This window comes from Microtus pennsylvanicus, chromosome 3, assembly GCF_037038515.1.
Source record: "Microtus pennsylvanicus isolate mMicPen1 chromosome 3, mMicPen1.hap1, whole genome shotgun sequence".
Taxonomy (NCBI): domain Eukaryota; kingdom Metazoa; phylum Chordata; class Mammalia; order Rodentia; family Cricetidae; genus Microtus; species Microtus pennsylvanicus.
The window spans coordinates 868,090-891,936 of record NC_134581.1 but is presented as its reverse complement, the minus strand read 5'-3'; the positions used below and the strand labels follow the sequence as shown (position 1 = coordinate 891,936).

The 23,847-nt window shown below is 46.9% G+C and overlaps 1 protein-coding gene across 3 annotated transcripts in view; it reads left to right on the top strand.

Moving 5' to 3' along the window:
• Positions 1-23,847, top strand: part of Lars2 (leucyl-tRNA synthetase 2, mitochondrial) — a 110,836-nt gene that overhangs the window by 80,717 nt on the left and 6,272 nt on the right. For all 3 annotated transcript variants that reach the window (XM_075964033.1, XM_075964031.1, XM_075964030.1), the window contains exons 12-19: positions 817-1,100; positions 2,583-2,681; positions 4,934-5,071; positions 16,554-16,654; positions 17,047-17,229; positions 18,476-18,645; positions 20,053-20,130; positions 21,183-21,294. In XM_075964033.1, the coding sequence (XP_075820148.1) occupies positions 817-1,100; positions 2,583-2,681; positions 4,934-5,071; positions 16,554-16,654; positions 17,047-17,229; positions 18,476-18,645; positions 20,053-20,130; positions 21,183-21,294 (1,165 nt within the window). The remainder of the gene's footprint in view (positions 1-816; positions 1,101-2,582; positions 2,682-4,933; positions 5,072-16,553; positions 16,655-17,046; positions 17,230-18,475; positions 18,646-20,052; positions 20,131-21,182; positions 21,295-23,847) is intronic.

Sequence of the window (23,847 nt, the reverse complement as noted above, 5' to 3'; positions counted from 1 at the left end):
AGACCTCTGCCTTTGAACTAGTGATGTTCAGCCCTGTTGTCTGTGAAATAGGAGTATTAAATACAGAGGATGGTTTGTCTCTTCAGGCTGAGGCAGATGTGGCCCCCTGCTTGCCTTAAGATGTGACACTGAACTTTTCTTCTCTGAATATTTTCCTCTTAGGAAAGAGTTGTTAAAAATACATATTGTACAGTTCCTCACTGGTAGTTAGACACTGGTAGTAATTCTCTCTTCAGGTATTACAAGGCATGGCAGAAAGGGAGGGCCACAGACCCAGGGCCAGCTGCCCATCACATGCAGTGGGCACAGTGCCCATGTTCAACGTTGCTTCTTAAGGCTACTGGAAAATCTTCAGAATTTTGAAAGTAGAGCTGGAGAAATGGCTCAACAGTTGAGATTTCTGTTCTTCCAGAGGACCTGTTCTTGTGTCCACTCAGCTCCCAAATGGCAGCTCACAACTGTCTGTAACTCTAGTTCCAGGAGATCTATACCCCTCTTCTGACCTCCATGGGCACCAGGCACAAGTGTGATACACAGGCAAACATAAAGATAAAACACTCAATAAATATATTTTTAATTGGAAACAAAAAACCTTGAACTTTCAGGATCAAAAATCTTGTTTTCCTAGCAGTGCAATTGCAAAATGTGATTTTTAATGTTAGCTTAAGGAGGAAAGGACCTATAGAATGATAAATGCATCCAGGGTTCAGTGGAGTGCCTGTGTGGCCCTGCACAGAACCAGACCCTTGTGCTAGTCACATACTGATGCAATGTTGAGGCAGAGATTTTCTGACAGCTGACTCTCCTCTCTTCCAGTTCACAGGTATGACCCGGCAGGATGCCTTCCTAGCACTGACTCAGAAGGCCCGTGGGATGAGGGTGGGCGGAGACGTGACGAGTGATAAACTGAAAGACTGGCTGATCTCAAGACAGCGCTACTGGGGCACGCCGATCCCCATTGTCCACTGCCCCGCCTGTGGCCCCGTGCCTGTGCCATTGCAAGACTTGCCTGTGACTTTGCCCAGCATCACATCTTTCTCTGGCAAAGGAGGCTCCCCACTGGCCTCAGCTTCAGAGTGGGTGAACTGCCCCTGCCCAAGGTGAGGAGCCACAGCCAGCACCCTGAGGGCACCTCTTCTCACTGGGTGCTGAATGCTGCCTTCTTTACCACCTAAAAGGAATATCAAAGGAATTTTGGAACCTTTGAGACAACAGTCTAGAACCTGAGCTACCCTCTGCAGAGGGCCCTGGAACACTGCTCCAGTGGAGGGAAAGACTGCAGGTTCTCATGATATTGCACTGTCTGCCATTTCTATTCCACAGAACTTCCCTGAAGCAAGAAAGGCTGTTTCTCTCCTGTTATGGTTTCCCAGTACAGAGCCTGTGATAGCATGGAAGTCTGAGCACCAATCATGGAATACAGGAAAGACAGCCAGTGCGTTCATTCTTTACACCACTGAGACACACCAGCTTTTTTTCCTTTCTCATTTTGAAGTGGGATTGGATTTTCCCAAGACAAGTAGAATGGTTTCTAGTATGATTTTCATGATGCTGTTATCAGCTGACCAAACAGAGCATCAAACCATTTCTTTTTTGTCTTTTCCTTTGTGAAGGAGTGTTCACATTCAGTACCACACTGCAGCCCTGTGTGGTAATATGGCTTCTTGACAGGACCACAGAATTTCTGGAGGGCAGAGCCCAGGCCTCAGAATTGACCTTACTCTCTGAGTGAATTGGGTGAGCGTCCAGAAGTATGAGCAACCAGGCCAGTGCAATAGAGCAGACAGCACAGAGATACAGACAGTAGCCTTGGGACCAGCAGCTGAGGATTCTTTATATATTTCCTGTTGAGTTCTAAGACCTTGGGCCTGTTTCTTTGGAACCTCATTCCTTTCCTACACAGTAGGGTTTGGGGTATTCTGTCTCATGAGTCCCTGGTGTTCTGGCAGCCTGATGAGATAGTATCTGTGTGACACCTTTGGCCTAGTTCTACTGCATCCAGACCAACCTGGTGACATTGTGCCCATTGAGGGCTTGGTATTGGTGGTAACACCCAGTTGTCTTCAAGCCCAAGGAGACATTAATGGAAGTGAGCATGGTGAGTGATAGCCACATGTGATTGTTTCTGGGTAGGGGGCCTCTGTTTTCCTTAGCATTTCTGCAGGTTGGGCAAAGAGGAGAAGGTGCCACTATCTTCCAGTTACTTCCCAAACTAGTGTCTATGGTCAAATATAAGATGCAATCCAAATAAATTCCTGGCTTCACTTTAGAGAATCACTGTGGAGATGGGCACCCCTCTCTGTAGGCACACAGGACTTATCTGACAACTCCGGCCGGAGGGACCCTTTCTTTTTTTTTTTTTTAAATTGAAAATTTAAAGTACTCACGCTCTTAATGAATAAAAGGTTTCTCTGTTCCTCTTGGGGGACTCCCTCTCCCTCTCCCAGTTCTCCAAGCTCACCTCACTCACCCTTATGCTGCTCGAAGTGAAATATTCGAAGGCCCAACACCTCAGAAGTACAGCTGGTGGGAAATGGCACTGAATTCTAGAAAAAAAACAGCTGACAAATTTCCTTTCTCAGGTGTAAGGGATCAGCCAGGAGAGAGACGGACACCATGGACACCTTTGTGGACTCTGCGTGGTACTACTTCAGATACACTGACCCCCACAACACTCACAGGTAATGTCCCTACTATGTGACAGGTAACACTACATCCTCCATGAAGCAAAACCATGATGGAATTAGATATGCAAGCGAGGTGCTAGGAACATGCCTGGGAGGATAGAGAGAGAGGGCTGAGATGGCAGAGGAAACACCCACATCGTGTGTATGTGTATCTGGTACCCAGAGACAGTAGAAGGAGAATTCAGAGGAGCCCTGGACCACAGCAAAGCTCCAGAGGCCTCAGGAAGACTGTGGAAAGAATGCCAAGTGCACATATCCATTCAGAACACAAGGTGGGCAGATGTACCCTTGTACTGATGCTGGATATCGGGCTGGACCAGAGTAGTTCCACAGACACAGTGGTAGGTATTATCTGTCAGCCGCGCACCTCATCTCGGACTCTTAGCTTGGGGAAGCTCAGGGACAGAGCCTTTGCCTAGCTTGGAAAAGCCTGGGATTCCATCCCTGACACCAGAGGAGAAGGCTTTTTTCAACTGAGTATGTTAAATTATTATTATTTTGGATTGCTCAACCTAGTAAATCCCAACTATAATACAAATTGAAAAGATAGCTAGAGGAAGATGTGAAATCACCGCACTTAGGAACTGTAGGGATGCCTGGTTTTGGACTCAGGGAGACACTAGAAATCATTGACAAATATAAACATTTTTAAATAAAGTAAAAGTGGAAGCCAAAGTGTTGGCACATGTGTATAATCCCAAAATTCAGGAGGCAGAAACAAGAAAATCAAGAGTTCAGGGGCCAGCCTGGGCTGCCCAAGACCCGATGTCAAAAAAAAAAAAAAAAAAAAAGAGTAGAATGTAGAATTAAATGTGACAAGGTTGGCCGGATGTGGTGATGTCTATAGGCCAAAGTTTCTGTCCTGCCATCAGCTCCCAAATAACCACACTGAGGCTTACATTAATTACAAATGCTCAGCCAAAGCTCAGGCTTGCTACCAGCTTACTCTTACATTTATGGTAACCCATATTTCTTATCTGTGCTTTACCATGTGTCTCGGCACCTTTTCTAGTATGGCATGCCCGTCTTGCTTCTCTTTGCATCTACTGGATATTCCCCTCGTCCCTCCCTTCTTCCTCCCAGCATTTTCAATTTGACTTTCCCACCTAACCTTAGCGTGTTCAGCTATTGACCAGTCAGCTTCTTTCTTATTTTTGATTTTGTGAATGCTGTCACAGTAGTGACTACAAAAGAGACCTATACTAACTGCCACTAGAAGTTAATGTTTCCCGCCTCAGAGCTAGCCAGCCAAGGACATGCTAGGGGGAAAGTTCTTCACAGCACTGGGGAGAAAACTCTGAGATTTTGAAACCAGCGAGCACAGATCTGAAGCCAAAGTTCCCTCAGTTGACTTCAAACAACAGAGAGGTCTGTTCCCAGCCACGGTGACTCTTTCCCGAGGCAGCAGCCAGCCAAGAGAGGACCTGGAGAGTCCTTTCCTCTGTGTACATTAGGAGCAGGAGGAAGTTTGACCTTTGGTAAAACCATGTTGGTCAAGACGTAGTAGATGAGGGTGTTACTGCGATACTTTATGACGGGACATTTATAAATTTTATTCCTTTAGTAAGCCATATTTAAACTCTTGCTGGCTATTTCAAAGCACTTTTAAAACTCAGACTGAATTTCTGTTTTAAAATGAACATTTACTACCATGCTAGTTTCTGTTGCAAGTGCTGCTATTGCCCTCTGTTGGTGAGAACGAAACATTTTTATTGTCTAATCATAATAAAAATTAAAGATCACCATTCAGATAAACATCCTGTGGAGATGCCTTGTTGCTGGTATTGTTTTCTTTTGTTCTTGTTCTATACAAAAATTACTGGTTTGTTTTGTTTGTTTGTTTGTTTGGTTTTGGTTTTTGGTTGTTTGAGACAGGGTTTCTCTGTGTAGCCCTGGTTGTCCAGAAACTCACACTCTGTAGGCCAGACTGGCCTTGAATTGAGAGATCCACCTGCCTCTGCGTCTGAGTACTGGGATTAAAGGCGTGCACCACCACCAGCAGCTCAAAATTACATTTTTATTGTGTTGTGAACGTGCGTGTGCCACAAACCTTGTGCAAAGGCCAGCGAACGACGCGTGGATCCAGTCAACAATGGTTCTTTTCTCACTTTTGTATGTGTTTTTCTCTTGTTAGAAGAGAGTCACCTTTTTCTGACAGTAATTCTTTTCAAGGCATATGCAATTACAATAGGTCTAATTTATGCGCTGTGGCACAGAAGGTTGTAAAACGCCCGTTTCTCTTCTAGTCCTTTCAGCTCAGCCCTGGCAGACTTCTGGATGCCTGTGGACTTGTACGTCGGAGGAAAAGAGCACGCTGTCATGCACTTGTTCTATGCAAGATTCTTCAGTCATTTTTGCCATGACCAACAGATGGTAAAGCACAGGTGAGAATTTTTGTTTTGTTTTTAACTTTCTTTTTACTTATTCTTTGTGCCTTTCACATCATGCATCTCAATCCCATTCATTTCCCATCCCTACGTATCCACCCTCTGCCCTTGCAACGCCCACCCCCAATAAAATTTAAGGGAAAAAAGAAAAGGGTGGAAAAACCTCACCACGGGAGCTGTAGTGTGACATAGTGAGTCACACAGTAAACCCTTTTTTCCATATAATATATCTTTACTTGCAGTGTTCTTTTCAAAGAGTCATGGGTCTGGTTAAGGCCTCTGGTTTCTGCCACTCTATAAATGCTGGGCCCTCACTGAAGCTTCTCTTGATTATCCTGCTGTTGCCCTGTGTTGTGGAGATCCAGCATCTTTGGGTCTGCAGGATCACAAATGGGGTGGAAATTGGAGTGGGCCAACCCATAACTCTGGCTCTGGACCTGGGTACCTGCAGGGTTGGTCAGCCTGCCAGCTCTCCATTGTCCTTACCACTAGGGTGAGCTCTCCTGCATTGCCCTGGCAAGTTCACCCCTTGTAGCAGTGAGCAAGGGATGGGACCAGTTCTCCTGCTTTCATACCCTTAGGGTCAGCTCTCCCCTACCTACACCAGCAGGATTAGCTCCCGGGCATGGCGTAGGGGCCACTCTCCCTAGTGCTGCAGTAGATAAGGGGCAGGGCCAGCTCTCCCACTCTTATGACCTCAGGGCCAGCTTTCCCACCTACCTGGGATGATGGGGGGATGCGGGACATGGGACACAGGGCATTTCCCTCCCGCCCATGCTGCTACATAGCAGGTGAGTAATGGGGACAGCTCTTCCGTGCTCACAACCTCAGGGCTGGCTCACCCATGCCTTGGCCAGTGGGATTGACTCGATTGCACTGCCCATGCAAGGTGCAAGGCCTGCGCAGGTGAACATTTGTAGCACTTTGATAAATAATTCTGTTCACAAGCAGCAACTAGAAGCAAGTAACTGTTCTGAGTCAAAGTAAATTTGTGAATAAAAACATTCTGCTTCTCAGATATACTTTAGAAGCCATCGTAGGCCTTTACAATGCAAGGTCCATTCACACAAAACTCTTATTAATCATTTGTGTTAGGTTTCAGACCTGGGACAAATGGCTGAGGAACATATCAAAGCAGACCTTGCTGCCTGGTTCTTCCTGCAGTCCATCAGCCCCTACCTGTTACAGAGCCCTCTTAGCAGGCATTGTCCCCACACAACTCTCCAGCCCGGGGACTGGGTTGCTTTTCCCTGTACAATCTGACCATTTTGGTTACCCACTCTCTTTTTGTATCTTTGGGCCTCTTGGCTCCTGCACTTGGTTCCCTTTCTCCCTTCCCCTTTCTCACATGGCACAGCTCAGTCTGGTCATGTCTACTCTGGACTCTCCTGGATGTCTCTGCCCCTGGCTGTGCCCTCCCATGTGTCTGTAATAAACTTTCTCCTCCACCTTTCCAGGAGCAGCCATGTCCCTTTCCTTTCTTATTTGTTTCTTTCATTCAGTTTGGTGTGGAATGGTTTGGGCTTGCCTGAGATCCAGATTTCAGTGCATCTGACGTTTACTTGCGAAGTAAAGAGGACTCTTGTGCTGCTCTGTGGTTTGTAGGATCTCACACATCTGTCACTGTGCAAACTGTGCTTCCCTGATGTGTCACCCTGGTACTTGTGTATCAGAGCAGAAGGTAGCATTCTAAATCCACTGATTTTTTTCCCCATTGACCTATCATGTTTTCCTCATAACATTCAAAAGACATATGGAAGGGTGGCATACTTTGTGGTCCTAGAACTCAGGAGGCAAAGGCAGGAGGATGGCTGCAAGCTTGAGGGCAGCTGTGACTGCATGTGAGTTTTAGGTCACACAGAGAAACTATCTCAGGTATATGTGTATGCTTTTCCTCCATAAAATACGTTTAATATATTATACGATACATTTGGGAATCTGAGGCAAGAAGATCATGATCTGAGGCCAGCCTGGGCTACATAGAAAGACCCTTTCTCTAAAAACCAAAGAATAAAATGTAAAATGAACATGCAGGCTTCCAAGGTCACTGTGGGAGTAGAATGTTACATTACTGACACCTTGGTGCACACAAGAAGCCCCTTTCCACCATCCCTCCCCCAGATAACTCCGTAGAATATTTTTAATTACTTTCTTTATGAATGTATCACTTCTGACTTCACTATAATTATTATTATTGTCTGTGTATGATGTGGGGAGGGTGCCTGCGTCACAGCGTGCAGAGGTCAGATGACAACTCTGTGGAACCAGTTCTCTCCTCCCACCTTGAAGTCATGATCTTGTTGTGGAAAGCATAACAAGATCAACATATGTCTGTAGAGTCTCAGCAAAGTTTTTTTTTCCCTTATATCACCATGGTCAAAGAGGAGAAATCTAATGACTTTCCTATGCTAACCAACCGGGAACTGCTCCCTTTCTGTACCAGAGGGTTTTGGTCTCCAGATCTCCTGTCTTTGTGCCCCTGTCCTGCTTAGAAGTCATGATTACTCGGGTCCCATAGATGCCTCAGAGTAGAACCAGATGAATTAAATGTACTTTCTGAGTGTTCAGGACTTGAGAGGAGGTTTGAGTTTTTTGTTGTTTCTTTATTCGTTTTGGTTTTGCCAGCTCAACGGCACATTTTAAGTGGTGTGTTTTATGCCCAGTCTGACCTTTGCGCTGGCTTTTCTGTTAGGACAATAGTTTAGACTCTCTGTGTGCGCTGCTGACGGGATGATCCCAGGCCGTCCTGTTGAACTAACAGTACAGGAAGTGTACCTCTCCTCCCACCCCCATCTTCCATCCGTTTCCTGGGCTTTTGTTTCTTTTCATATTCCAGAACAAAAGTATTCTGTTTGTCTTCCCCTTTTATGTGTGTCTTAATTTTCCGCTTTTTAGGGAGAGGGAAAGATTGCCTGTGTTTAAACTTACTTTGTAATAGAAGATGACCTTAAACTGGTCCTTTTGCCTCCATCTCCCAAGTGCTGGGATTACAGGCATGTACCACAGTGCCCAGCCTGACCCCTCATTTGTAAATATTGCATATATTACATGTGTCTTTTGATTTAATGGAATATTTTGATGTTTTTCTCCTCATTGGAGCATACATATTTCTCATTCTTTTTTATTTCTACATAGATTATCATAATTATTAAAGCATTCATCCATTTTTCTAATTTATTATTATTATTAGCAGGATAGGGGAGTACATCTTTGTTGTTTGGTTTGTTTGAGACAGGGTTTCTGTGCAGCTCTGGCTGTCCTAGAACTCGCTCTGTAGCCCAGGATAGCCTTGAACTCAGAGATCCATCTGCCTGTGCCTCCCGAGTGCTGGGAGTAAAGGTGTGACCGCCACAGCTGACAGGGGAAAGTGTTTCATAAGCATTGGTCCTAACACTGAAATCTTGGGTCAACAGCTCTATATGTATTTTCTTTTTTCTAACTTTTTAACTGGGAGTGCTGGCACTGGCAGCACTTGGAGCAGAGGCAGGCGAATTATGGAGCTCTAGGCTAACCAGGACTGCGTAATGAGGACCTATTTAAACTGCTTTTGTTGCATTTATTTATTTAGTTTGTGTGTGTGTGTGTGTGTGTGTGTGTGTGTGTGTGTGTGTGCCACAGTGTTTGTATGGGGTTCAAAGGACAGTTTGCAGGGATTGGTTCTCTTCTTTCACCATTTATGTTCCAGGGCTGCCCTTGCCACCTCAGGCTCGGTGACAAGTGTCTTCTCCCACTGAGCCACCTCAGGCTTGGTGGCAAGTGTCTTCTCCCACTGAGCCACCTTCTCTGTCCCTATTTTAAAATCTTTTAGGGATAAAACTATGACTTATGCACATGCCTGGAATACTGCTACTGGGAAGATAAAGGCAGGAGGATTAGCCCTGCTCAAACAAAAGATTATTTATGTGTAACTTTCAGCTTATCTGTAAAGCAGACAGAAATTCAGCTTCATCAGCATGAGGGTGCTGGAAGCTCTGCCAGCTCTGGGATCTGAACTCTACCATATGAAAAATGTGCTGGGTATAACTGTGTTCTGAAACTGGCTTTCTGCTCATTACTCCAGAGACCTTGATGTCTCTGGGTGAAAAACGCCTGATCTGCATCAGAAGGACTCAAAACATATCGATGTCACTGGGCCCCATTAAATAATTAGTTAAAATGCTTGTGGTTCCCATTATGCAACTTGGTCTACTTTGCATTTTGTATCTGTGAAAACAGATTTGCCAGCTGTGACTTGTGTCCTGTTACTGTTGCAGTCTTATGGAAGTTTTGTGTATGTGTTTTGTTTTTGTTTTAAACTCACCACCTGGCCCAGGCCAGAAGAACTCTTGTTCTTCCTCTCTTAGTGCTGGGATTATTTATAGGTGTGTACCACCACACCCAGCCCAGGTTTTTGCAGTGATTACATTGTTGTTGTTGTTGTTGTTGTTGTTGTTTGAGGCAGGGCTTCTCTGGGTAAAGAGCCCTGACTGTCCTGAACTCGCTTTGTAGACCAGGCTGGCCTCTAACTCACAGATTTCCACCTATCTCTTCTTCCTGAGTGCTAGGATTAAAGGTATGCATTAGCACTGCCTAGCCATAATAACTTTTAAAAGCTATCATTCACAGTATGTAGCCTGCAAAAGGGAGACCCAGGAAAGTTTCTGGTAATTCTGGGTGAGGCCGGTCTCAGCTTGGTTTCTTTCTTGTTCTGCATAAGCAGCCACCTGGCCCAATCAGGGTAGCAGGCAGCTGCTGTCTAGATCTTCAGTTTTCATAGAAATGACACCTATTGTAGCCTGTCAATCTGTGCTTGGAATTTCCTGAGCTTACTTCCTCTCTTCCTTGTTTCTTTAGAAGTAGGACAGAGGTGGCCTCAATGCCCAGCAGGTGTCAGTAGTTCTAATTTCTGATTAGTGGAGGAGCCTGGACTAACCTGGAAATGGTGAGGATTCCAGCATTGTGTTGCTGACTATGTTACACAGACTAAGCATCCCTGTAGATGAAAACAATCCGCCCCCAGGGGTGCAGTTGGAGGGGTCAGGAGACAGAAGAATCAGAGGTGCAGGAGTTGCACTCTCCTGGTCAAAGCAGGCCAGCTCTGTCTTTGTCAGAGAGGCACCTTCATTCAGTCCGTATTTGCACGTGTGGTTGGTGTGGAGAAATCTGCAGAACTGCTGAGACTCGGGGCCCTGGGGGACCATAGCCAGGCTGATGGCACTCGTGCCGTATTTTAGAAATTTTATGTATGTCAGTGTTTTGCCTGCATGTATGTCTGTTCACCACACGTGTATGCCCTGGAGACCAGTAAAGGGCATTTGGATTGTCTGGAACTGGAGTTAAAGACAGTGCGCTGCCATATGGGAGCCAGAAATCGAACCTGGGTCCTCCAGAAGGGCAAACAGAGCTCTTAATTGCTGAGCCTTCTCTCCAGCTCCCACCCCTTTCCCCATGCCAAGTTTGATCATCCCTATGCTAAATTATTTGTCTGAGACGGTGCCTGCTGCGCTACAACTGCGAGAAGCTGGAGTCCAGATGACCTCAGAGGTCTGGAAACATAGCCTTCAGAAATTGAGACACATTCGTTATCAGAGCCTTGCTCCTGGAACACTCCTGTCCCACAGGACACCTGCCAATTATGAGGAAAGGGGCCGGGGTGGGCGCCCTGGAGCCCTCATTCAGAAACTCTTTGAAGTAGTTTTGAAACAAAAGTAAATGATTCTGCTAGTAGCCGACCTAGTCCGGAGGCAGTGGAGGCCACACTAGATACTGTTTGCATGGCTGTTTGCACCGGGTGGCTGGGTCGTGAAGACCCGTCGTGGCTATGCCATCAACTTGTACCCACCCCAGGACTGGTGTGCTTTTCATTGTGAATGCTAATTGTCATTGGACAATTTGATTTAAACACGGAGAGGAGAGGGGAAGAGAGAGAGGAGAAAGACAGAGAGGGGAGAGGGGGAAAGGGAGGGGGAAGGGAGGGAGAGAGAGGAGTTTTAAAAGATGAGGCAGAGGAGTACTTAGCCAGAGTTAGGGGGCTCATTGGTGAGTTGCAATTCTACATATTCCCAGGAGGTGGCAGTGGTGTGTCACTTGATTATATAAAACAAAATACCAATAAGAATAATAAATAAAAATTTCCCAACTCCCTACCTTTGAGTCTTTTTCATTTTCCTTTCAGAAAATGCCATGCTGTATAGCCTAGACTGGCCTCAATCTCAGGCCTGTCTCATCCTTCTGAGTAGCTGGGGTTGCGGTATGCTGCCATATGCTCAGTCCTGAGTCTTTTTTTCTCCTTCGAGACAGGGTTTCTATGTGTAGCCCAGGCTGTCCTGGAACTTGCTCTGTATACCAGGCTGGCCTTGAACTCAGAGAGATCCACCTGCCTCTGCTTCTCGAGTGTTGGGATTAAAGCTGTGTGCCGCCACTGCCCAGGCTGTTCCCCTGGTTCTTGATGCTACTGATTTTAATCACCATAGAATGTTTTGGGGGTGCTGGGTGTAAATCCATGGCTTTGTGTGTGGTAAGCATATTTTGTGCTGCTGAGCCACACTTCCACACCCCTGAGTTTCTTTTTTTCCTGTTTGTTTGTTGGAGACAAAGTTTTTTTGTGTAGCTCTGGCTATTTTGTAACTCACTCAAACGCACAGATATCTGCCTACCTCTGCCTGCCTAGTGCTGGAATTAAAGGTTTGTGACAGCATGCCCGGCTCCTGAGTTTCTCCTAAGTGTGACAAAAACCAATGCCCAGTGTGAGAGAAGAGTGGGAAACCTCACACCCTGTTGAAGGCATGCTGGCACCTGAGACAGTAACAGCAACACTGAATAAGTATGAGACAGACTTGTGCTAAAAACATGCAATTGTGCATACACAGATCATCCTTGTGGAGCTCACTGAGGTACCTCTTGGTGCTGCAGGCAGCATTCCTACTCTGTAGGGCACTACTTAATCTGCTGTTGGTCTTAAACGTGTCTGTATCCGCCTTTCCCTGCTCAGCAAGGACTGTGCTGGTTGGTTCTTGTCAACTTGATGCAAACCTTGATGTATCTGGGAAGCAGAAATCTCTCTCTGTCTCTAAGATTTATTTAATGTGCATCAGTGTTTTGCCTGTATGTCTGTCTGTGTGATGGTATAGGATCCCCTGGAACAGTTGTGAACTGGCATTTGTATGCTGGTCATTGAATCAGGATCCTTTGGACCATTGAACCATCTCTCCAGCCCGGAAGAGGAAATCCTAATTGAGAAAATGCCTCTGTAAGAGTGGTCCATAGACAAGGATATAGGGCTTTTCTTTTTTTTTTTTTTGAGTAATGATTGGTGTGGAAGGGTCCCACCCCCTGTGCTTAGTGCCATCCCTGGGCAGGGGCATCCTAGATGGTGTGAGAAAGCAGGCTGAGCAAGTCAATGATCAGCCTTCCTCCACAGTGTCTGCTTCAGTTTCTGCCTCCAGGCTGTTTCCTTGACTTCCATCAATGATGGTCTGCAATGTGGATGTGAAAGTGAAATAAACTCTTTCCTTCCCTTGCAAGTTGCTTTTGACCATGGTGTTTTATCACAGCAATAAGAAGCTAGTTAAGATAATACCTGTTTACCTCTGTGTGACAGTATGAGCTTGGGAGAGTTGGGGGGGGGCGGCTAAAAATGAGGCAAACTAAAGTCCCATGCAATAGTCAACTTTATTCAGGGCATCAGACAATTTAAACTCAGAGAGTTAAGAAGAGTCACCTGAATAAAGTGTACCATCACAAGGACAAGCCACGTGTGGCAAAAATATGTTTTTCCTTAGAGGTTGTGGTAATTTGAATGTAATTGACTCCATAGTCTCATAGGGAGAGGCACCATTGGGAGGTGTGGCTTTGTTGGAGTGGGTATGACCTTGTTGGAGGAAGGGTGTCACTGTGAAGGCAGGCTTTGAGGTGTCCCATGCTCATGATACCTCCCAGTGTCTCAGTTGACTTCCTGTTGCCTGCTAGATGTAGGACCCTCAGCTTCTCCTCCAGCTCCACATGGTGCCTGCATGCTGCCATGCTCCCTGCCGTGATGATAATGGACTGAACCTCCGAACTGTAAACGTGTTCCTTTATAAGAACTGCCATGGGCATGGTGGCTCTTCACAGCAAGAGAAACCCTGCCTAAGACAGAGGTGTATGTTAATAACAGCTGAAGTAAACTCACTCCTATCCACTACACATGGGAGACGCACGAAAGCACATTCCAAGAATAATGGTGTGTTTCTGAAGAGTTTCCTCCAAGCACTCAGAATTCTCACACAGCTCCATTCCTGAACTGCGTTCCCACAAGTCGTGCATTTTTTCTGTTTTAAATCCTCCCAGTGTTGCTTCGTAATTAGCTTAGGGTCCAGATGCACCACCCTGGAAGGCAAGGACGGCTCAGGAGCTGAGCAGCAGTGATTACCCAGTCCCTCCATCTTCCATCCCACCGTCCCTCTGGGTCTCACCTCTGTGGCCATAAGATGTATGTTTTAAAGCAGGCTACCATCACCTGGACTCGGTGCCCTGGGAGCAGAGAGGAGAGTAAGAGAATGGTCCTTATTAGAAGGGGCTAAAGGTTGTGGTAGTTTGTAATTGACTGGATGGGTGACCTCTGTGTAAAACCACAAAGGGTACTTTCAATGCGGTTTTACTAGTTGCTGTGGATGCAAAGGAATTTAAAGCCAACTGGGCTACTTGAGTTTGAGGCTAGCCTGGGATGCAGAGTGAGACCCTTTCTCAAAAAGCAAACAGATAGGTTGAAGAGATGGTTTAGTGGTTAAAAGCACTGGTTGCTGTTGCAGAGAACCTGGATTTGATTCCCAGCACTCGCATCATGCCTTACAACCATCTGTGGCTCAGTTCCAGGGAATCCATTGCCCTCTTCTAACCTCCCTGGGCACTAGGCATGCACATGGTGCATATACATACATGTAATCAAAACCTTCACACACAAAAATAAAATAAATCTTAAAAAAATTTAAGCAAAATCTGTTTTTGAGCTTGATGACTTTTGTGCACACAGAGGAATCTCTTCTATCTTAACACAGTAGCTTGCTCATTTGGTCCTGTGACATTAACTAATATAGTCATTTGAATGGGGCCTCACAAACATGATACTCAGAATTTATATTTTTTTATATTTTAATGTTGATTGTACTGGATTCTTTTTTCACTTTGTAAATGGACCCCATCTCCCGCCATTGCTTTGTATACCCCTGTGCATTCCTCTCTCTCTCTCTCTCTCTGTCTCTCTCTCTCTCTGTCTCTCTCTCTTTCTGTCTCTGTCTCTCTGTCTCTCTCTCTCTCTTTTTGATGCTCATTTAAAAGAGTTTAGAGCAGGAAAGTGGGCTGCATCTCAGCCAGAGCATGTATTTAGCATTTGGACCTTGAGATTGTGGTGCAGGAATCTTTTATTTCTGGTCCTCATCCCTCTCAATCTCTTGGCTGCCCTATCTGCCCTCCTGAGTCTACTAGAAAACGTTCTCCTCTTTGTAACTGCCCGCCCACAGCTGGTGGGCGGGACCTTTGTGGGACTCTCTTGGATCACTGCCCACCTAAATCAGATGACCTTGAACATAAAGTAAAAGATCCTGTGGGATTAACCTGCAAGGCTAACAGGGCTGTAGCTTGTTGGGTCCATTTAGATTGTTAATTTTGGATTCCCTGAGTAGAAGTTCCCCCACCTGCCCTGCCCCTCATGTTAGTGAACTTGCACCCCAGAACTAGGATGTTGGAAGGCTTGTGTGCATGAATATTATCTTGCAGTCCAGAGCAGCATTAGATACTCCACATAAGATGGTGTCTGGAATTACTTGCTGAAATGCATCAAAATAGAATTGGGCAGATTCTTACAAAACAAAATGAAATGGGAGGGAAAAAAAATAATTCAGTGGTTCTTAAGAATAAAACCATTGCGGTAAGGGTGGTGGTGCATGTCTAAAGACATCTCAGCATCAAGGGGGAAGAGGCAGGCAGATCTCCGTGAGTTCAACACCAGTGTGATATACATAGAGAGTTCAAGTCCAGCCAGGGCTACAGAGTGAGACCTTGCCAGGAAAGGCATGTGTGAGGACAGAACTGGACAATAGATCCAGCAGTTATGAGTGTTGGCTGCTCTTCCGCAGAACCCACTATGCCTGCCTGTCTGCTACTGCTTCCCACTATGATGTCATGGACTCTAGCCCTCTAGAATCATGAGCCCCAAATTAAATGATTTCGTTTATAAATTGCTTGGTCATGGTGTTGTGTCATGGTAATACAAAAAAGTAACTAAGACACACCCAACCGTTGATAGCTGCTGCTGCAGACTGAAGTGGGCCAGAAAGAACAGTGTCTTAGGGATTCTGTTATTGTGAAAAGACACCTTGACCATAAAGGAAGACACTGATTGGGGCTGGCTTACAGATCCAGAGGTTCAGTCCCTTACCATCATGGTGTGAAGCATGGTGGCGTACAGGCAGACATGGTGCTGGAGAAGGAGCTGCCATGGGTCTACTGTGGTTGGACATTCTCTTGAGCCACCAGCTCACAAACAATGACCTGGAGACTTATAATTGATCATGAAAGCTCAGCTTTAGCTTGGACTTCTTTCTAACTAGTTCTTATAACTTAAATTAACCCATATCTATTCTTCTACGTGTTGCCACATGACTTGTGACTTTTACCTCTCCTCCTGCATGTCTTACTCTCTCTCCACCTGGCTGGCAACCTCTCATTTTTTCCCCAGAGCTTTCTGTCCCCGGAAGTCCCTCTTAACCTCTTCCTGCCAGCCACAGTGACACATCTTCATTCAGTATAAAGGAATATTCACAGCATCCTGCATCTGGATTGACAGACAGCAGCAAGTAAAAGTGAACTACAGGCTTGGCTTGAGCTTCTGAAACCTCAAAGCCTGATCCCAGTGACACACCTCCTCCAAAAAGGCCACGCCCACTCAAGCATGGCCACACCTCCAATTGTATCACTCCCTATTGGCCTGTGGGGCCATTTTTACGCAAACTACCACAAAAAAGTAGATACTATTTAGATTTTAACAGAAATGATCTATTCCTGCCCAACTTGTCAGATTTAAACTTTAAAAGAATCTAAGCATGTGCTATGCTGAGGGGAATAGTAAGCATCCTTCACAAAGACAGCCTTCAGTGCTCCAGGCCTGATGGGCAGCCGGCACCCAGTGACGCATATTTTCATGCGGTCATTTGGTTCCATCTTCCCATTGACACCTTGAGAAAAGTTTCTCTTGCTCCCATGTTCTAGGTTGGTATGCTGGACACCCAGAGCAAGTTAAGTGACTTTTGTGGCTCATAGGCTTTCCAGAGCTGAGGCCAGTGTTCTTTCTTCTTCACCTCTGGAAAGTGGATCTGAGCTTAACCTTGGCTGCTGCTTTGACTTGGTGTTACCACTGCATCTAAGGAGCCTAACTTTCAGGTGTGGTCTATAGAGATGACTTCTGGATACCTTATGTCCTTGCAGCCCCACATACACCCCCTTTTCCCCTGTGATCCTTCCTCAGGGAGCCTTTCCATAAACTGCTAGCACAAGGCCTTATCAAGGGACAGACATTCCGCCTTCCATCTGGACTGTGTCTGAAGAAGGAGGATATCGACTTCACAGGTAAGGTGGGCCCAGTCTGGCTGGAACAGGTAAGAACCAAGTTCAGGTTCAGGAGCTCTTAGGAAACCAGCATCTGTTAGGTCCTGGCTGGGTGCAGAGGCTAAGACAGATCCTGGTCAGGCCTCCGCAGGCTGCTCCCGGGACTGGTTATCCCCTCCTAGCAAGCCCCATCCTGTGTAACATAGTGTTTGCTTGGGCATCCCTCCTTGTCCAGCCTCATTTGACGGTCCATTGCTGGACAGAGCCTTGAACTCAGAACATGGAGTCTTCCAGGACCTTTTCCCACAAGGCCCACTTCCTTGACACGCTGAGTGCAGCTCTGCTTTCCTGAGCTCCCTGTTCAGGACCCATTTGGAATTGTACATTGTTCTAAGTAGTCTTTTGGCTTCTAGGTCCTGCTCCTATTTGTGCAAAAACAAAAGAGAAGTTAGAGGTGACATGGGAGAAGATGAGCAAGTCCAAACACAATGGGGTGGACCCCGAAGAGATTGTGGCTCAGTATGGGATTGACACGATCCGGCTCTACATCCTCTTCGCAGCCCCTCCTGAGAAGGACATCTTGTGGGATGTAAAGAGTGAGTCTCCTTCCTTCGGCTGCTGCTTCCTCTGCGGGCTGCCCTGGACTCTAAAAGAACTGAGGAGGAAAATGTCTTACTGGAAACAGTAGTGGCGAATTCTAGATGTCATCTTGTTCAGCCTTCTGTCCCTCTCTAAGACCCTAGCTCTCCATTGTTCAGGGGCCTCGGGTCCTTAGGTGGGGAGAGGAGAGGGGGTTCCACTGCTCCCCATACACTTGCTGGCAGTGGGACCCAGCACAAGCTCTGTGCTGATTACAGCGTGGTCTCTGGACAACTGTTTCCTTGAAGACCGACCCCCCTGCTCTTACCTAGGCCTGCTGAGCTGCAGAAGCAACTCTTCTTTCCACACTTCCTGAAAGTGTTTTCTAGAACAGAGTCCTCCCCTCTCACCAACATGATGCCTGGACCCTGGGATCACATGTAACATCAGCCACTCCCTGCTAGCTTCACTTCCCCTGGGAGATTTGTCTTTCCAAAGCTTTCATTTTGCCCTTGAGCTCTGCGTGGATGTGGATGTGGGAAGTGAAAGGAATCCATTTTATCTCAGGATTGGCTGGTTTCTCACTACGTCTTGTGGCGGTGGGTGTGGACAGAGGTGACAGGTACCACCCTGACAAACTGCCTGGAGAAACAGGCGGGACACACAGAGCAGTGAAGGCAGTGGCTCGGCTTTCCCCTTTCTACTGGGCAGGTCCCCATATCTGCTTCTCACAGCTGTCCCCACTGTGTCCCCTCTCTTGAGAATGCCCAACCCAGTGGCCACGGGGTTCAGGAATCTGTAGCCCCACTTACTTGATCCAGGACCACCAGTGTGCTGTTCTGCTTCCCCAGGTCAGAGCAACCACTGTCTAACCGCTAGACTCAGTGACACACACACCTCTGGCAAGGTGAGGGGTTGTCAGCTGACCTCACACTGTGCCACAGGCTGTTCCCTAGCATGTTGTACAACCACTCCCACTGCCACCTGTCCTCATGAGGGCCCAGCTTCCCTAGTATTGGCAACTGTCTTGTGTACGCTGTTGGCCCCAAGGCCTGTCTGTCGGAGTAAGCCTGCTGACCAGAAGGCAGGGTGCTGATGCCCATCCCAGTCCAGATGGCAACTGCTGAGCAGCCCTGCTGCCTCTGCTCAGAATACCAGGGAGACCAAAAGGGGTTAGGGTTAGGGAGGATTCTGGAAGGACCATGGGGCTTTTCTCATTCCTTCTTACCAGTACTCTGTCTTCTTGATTGCCACAAAATGCAGCGGACGCTCTCCCTGGAGTACTGAGATGGCAGCAGCGGCTGTGGTCCCTGACAACGCGATTCATTGAGGCCAGGACCTCTGGGTCAATCCCCCAGCCTCAGCTGCTGAACAACAAGGAGAAAACCAAGGCCCGAAGCCTCTGGGAGTACAAAAACGCAGTCATAGCTCAGGTCAGAACCCACAGACCTTGGGTAACTGTGTCACTGCACTGAGGGAGCCTTTGCCCAGTGTTCTGTGCAGCCTGCACACCCTGAGGGCCCAGTGGTCTGCGCAGCCTGCACACCCTGAAGGCCCAGTGGGTCTTCTTTCCTTGTGAGATAGACCCAATGCCTTGATTAATTGCTGCCACTGTTTTTGCTGTTTTACTGAGACTTCCTGATAGAAAGAGATGCTTTCTAAAGAATGGCTGTCCCTCCCACCCTGTCACCTTCTTCTACCGTGACCTTAGGAAGCCACCTATTTCCTGAGTCTCTGGAGTTGACCTGCAGATGAAGCCAATCTCTGATGAGACATGGCACATTGTGTTAACAGGGGTACAGAGATGAAAGAAACAGAATGCCATAAAATACCTTCTCGTTTTATAGATGAGTTTAAGACCCAGGCAGGTCAGATGTCTTGCTTAGAATCCTACAGCTAACGAGGATCCATGCTCCCTCTCATTGGGAGTTTGTCCGCTTGCTTACTTGGGTACACAGTGTCCAAAGGACTTGTTTTAGGTTAATCTCTCTAAATACGAGGTTATTTTTCATGGGTATCTGATAACACAAATTCTTCTTGGGCTGATTTTTTTTTTTACTCGTTAATTTAGGGTTGGATGTAGGTTGGTGGTAGCCCGTGCCCACGCCTGGGTTCCTCCCTGATTTAAAAAGAAAAGGGGGCTGATTCAAGCCTGTGAAGTCACCCGAGCCCACTTCTCGCCTGGACTGTAGCTCAGATGACATTAATGGCATAGCAGGGTTTCTGTTGGTTTTTGTGACCTGACCGAGTGACTCTGGGTCTAGCATGCCTGTCTAATGGCATTTCTTTATCTCTATTTCCATCCGACTCTGGGGATCCGACTGGTGCCAAATTATTGCTCTCATACCATGCATGTTCTCTCTGGAGCTTAGGTCAGATCTTTGATGAGTTGTTTCAACAGCTGGGAACTCTTGGCATCTCAAAGGTGTGGCATTTTCTTTTCTGCAGTGGTGGGGAATCTTGCTCCAGGCCTCACTCCCGCTAGAGCTAGGTGAGCGCTCTACAGTGGTCCGCATCGCCTGCTTTATCCACTGTTGTCTTTATGCTGCTTGTCCACTGCCCCCTGCTCAAGCAGCCAGCGTTGTCTCCTTAAGCCTCTGTTGTGGGAAGCAACACGGTCTCAGATGTGGAAAGAGAGGCAGTCTTAACAGTAAAACAGCATTGACTTTGAATTTAAAAGTCTTCGTGCTCATAAAATCTAGGCATATTCAAGGCAATAAATGTATTTATAAGTATCTTTTGTTATATTCACTTAGCTTCTTTTTATCATTCAGTTTTCTTCTGGAAAGCTAAAAAGAATTTCTGAAGAAAGTTAGTAAAAATCAATTTTTTGCCAACAGGTAACCACCCATTTCACAGAGGACTTTGCGCTGAATTCTGCAGTTTCTCAGCTGATGGGACTCAGCAGTGCCCTCTTGGTAAGTACCTGGGCCCCACTCAGTAACTGGGGAGGGAGGGGGAAAGTGCTAGAAGTGCTAGGATAGGAACTTACTGCTTCAAGGATAAAGATTGATTTGTTTATTATGTCTGCAGTGTTCTGTCTGCATGTGTGCCTGCAGGCCAGAAGAGGGCGCCAGATCTTATTATAGATGGTTATGAGCTGCCATGTGGTTGCTGGGAGTTGAACTCAACCTCTGAACAGCCTGTGCTCTATCTCTGAGCCCTCTCTCCAGCCCCAAGGTTTTAAAGGTTGTCTGAGCAAAGTTGTTTACTTTTCTGAGACAGGGTCTTGCTACATAGCGCAGGCTGGCCTGGCCTTTGACTTATGATGATCTTCCTGCTTCTGCCTTCTAGCTTAAAACCTTTTTTTTAATCTCCAGTCTTTTGTGAGAGGACATAGAGGCCCCGGAGATTAGATGCCATGTCTGAATGAGTAGTAGCAAAGCCAGGGCCAGGCTTAGGCCCCTTTCTGTTCTAACCTTAATCCCCCACTGCCTGATTTCCTGCGCATGTCAGGCAGTTTCCTTGGCATTGTGGCATTGTTACTGTTTGTATTATTTAACCTAGATGGAGCAGAGTTGTTACTCCCAGTGATGAAGGAGCCGTCCTTTCCAGCCCCCTCACCGGTTTGCTACATGTAACTCCAGTTTTTTCTGCTAAGGAAGAACTTGTCAATAATTGTGGATAGAGAGAACCTACACCCTGGTATTCCCCAGGAAAACCTTAGGCAACAGTTCTCTGCGTTTTCCCCTGGGCCACAACACACAGGAAACCTTGCAGGGTGCTTACAAGTTCTGACCTTGTTCCCAGAACAGTTTTCCTCCTTGCTGAGGCTTAGCTTCTTCCTCTGTCAGATGAGGAACAAACCCTGCTCTTGAAGGGCAGTTGTGAGGACTGAGTATGAGACTCAAAGCGGTAATAAAGAATGTTTCTCCCACCTGCTGAGTCTCCGGATTCTACTTCATTCATGGCCTGTCTTGCCCCTGCTTATTTTGTACCCCAGTCTTAAATGTTCCTTCCTCTTCCCTAGCAAGCCTCTGAGAGAGTGGTTCTCCACAGCCCTGAGTTTGAGGATGCTCTGTGTGCCCTGCTGGTGATGGCTGCCCCCATGGCTCCTCACATAACCTCAGAGCTCTGGGCAGGTACGTAAGAGGGTCCTTGTCTAACTAGTTACTACTGACGAGCATTTGCCCAGGCCTCTCATTGATCATTATTTGTGTAGCTCAGCAAAGGTCTTAGTCAGAGTGCTCTTCGTCCCTTGAGGGTTCAGCCACTCACTCTGTGTGTGTGTGTGTGTGTGTGTGTGTGTGCGCTCGCACACGCACATGTGTACATGCATGCTTTGTTGTAGGTGTGGGCGTGTATGTGCCATGAATGTGAAGGTCACAGGACAACCTTTGGGTGTCGGTCCTCGTCTTTCTACTTTGTTTTGAGACCGGTATTAACCACTCTGTAAGCCAGGTTAGCAGGCCTGAGAGCTACTAGAGATGTCCTGGTGTCTGCCTTCTGTGTCCCCATAGCAGCGTCTTGGACTACAGATGCTTGGACTACTGTGTCCAATTTTTGTATCAGTTCTGGGCATCCACGCTCAGATCATCGAGCTTGCTTGACGAACACTTTTGCCTTATCCACTCATCCCTGACCTGTCTTCATTGTGAACTCACGAGTTAAGTTCAGATTTTATCTGTTTTGTTGTCCAAGCCACTTCCACAAATGTTCGTCCAGACACCGAGTCTCCATTCCACCAGGTCCTCTGATTGTTTTTGTCTCGGGTTTGTTGTTGTTGTTTTGTATGTTTATCGTTAGTTTCTGGTGTTAGAAATTGAGTCCATCTTTGTGCTCGCTAAGTATGAGCTCTACCAGCTCCACCACTGAGCCACACCCCGGCCTCTGATGCAATGGGGATGTTGTTCTTCCAAAAGCATGCGAGCAAATTCATGTCTCTGGGAAAGGTCAGCGTGAAGTGGCCTTGCTTCCTGTGCATTTTCTTGACATTGCCAAGGCCGCTGCAATCAGTGTCAGCACAGGTTCAGGCCCTCCTGGCATACTCAGGGGAAGTAGCTAGCACAGACAGGATGGGGAGATGAGACTAGAGACAGGCCCAAGAGTGCCACCAGGAGAGGGCTGCCATACACAGAAACTGTGACCGCCCCCCCCAGAACCCCCAGCAATCACTGTGGGCCACCAGGAGAGGGCTGCCATACACAAAAACTGTGACCCCCCCCCCCAGAACCCCCAGCAATCACTGTGGGCCACCAAGGCAGCCTGGCGTCCTGTACTCTCGGTGGGATGGGGGAGTTTTATTTTCTACAAGAAGGTCAGCTCTCCAGAGGTGGGGATGGAAGGGGTGCAGCTGGCCCTGCGTGATAGCCCTGCATGCCAGCCCTGCGTGCCAGAGCCTTGGCGCTATCTCTGCACCCAGACCTTCCCTCTTTGACCTGTCACCTTGGCTGTGTTGTGTTTGCCGTGCGCATGTTGGGTATTTTCACTTAAAAGAGCAAAGTGGCAAAAACTTGCACATATGCAGGGCCCCGCGCTCCACCCCCTGCAGCCGAGCCGCACCATCCAGGGAAAGCCTGGTGAAACACTGTACCTATAAATAAGCATCCTGATTATGCCAGGAAATCTGGGCTTCCTTGTGTTTTCAGTGGAATGTGTAACAGCTTCTGTCTAGAACATTTCATCCAAGACCCTTTCATCTCCTAGACATCCTGTATGACTTCCATACGGAGGTTTTGGAAACCTTCCCGTTACATCTGGGTCACAGGACAAACCACCACCAGCTCAGCAAATAAAGACATGATTATCTGCTTTTGGTGACCTCCATCTTACTTTTAGAGGAGGAAGAAGTTGGAATCTTCTCTGCAGTGGCCAAAAGGCCATTAAGACCATTGAGAAGTACAACAGCTCAGGCCAGGGCCAGCTGGGCACCAGGGGGAGGTCATGTCTTGTACTTTGGCTCTAAGGAGTCTTCACTTCCCTGCCAGTACCTGGCAATACAGGATCACCTGAGTGTCAGGTAGGAAAACTTACAAAGCTGCACTGAATGAATATGCCAGAGTCGAGGCAGAGATCAGTGGGGTAGAACATGTCAGCACTATCAGTGGTTGGTCCACAACACAGGCCCACCTAAGGACTGTGAGTTTGGGTTTGTGAGAAGACGGAGAGTTTGTGGTGGGCACAGCCAGCGATTACTAACACATGTTTGAATAAAGCTGATCCTGTGTGTGTGTGCAATGCTAACGTCAGACTCAGGACAGTGTTCATGCTACCAAACCAATCCCAGTATAATAATATTTTGTAGGAAAACCTACAAATCAATAGGGAAGGAAGCTTTATGCAGACAAACTTAGTTTGGAAAGTTTGTGATTTTGAAGATAATTTTTTAAAATATTTATTTATTACGTATACAGTATTCTGTCTGCTTGTATGCCTGCAGGCCAGAAGAGGGCACCAGACCTCATTACAGATGGTTGTGAGCCACCATGTGGTTGCTAGAAATTGAACTCAGGACCTTTGGAAGAGCAGGCAATGTTCTTAACCGCTGAGCCATCTCTCCAGCACTGAAGATAATTTTTTATATTATAAACAAAATTACTACTAAATTTGAAAGTTAAATAGGAAGGAGAATGAAACCTTTCAAAGAAACCAAGAGAAAATTCTTGAACTGATTTCACAGTACGGGACAAACTCTG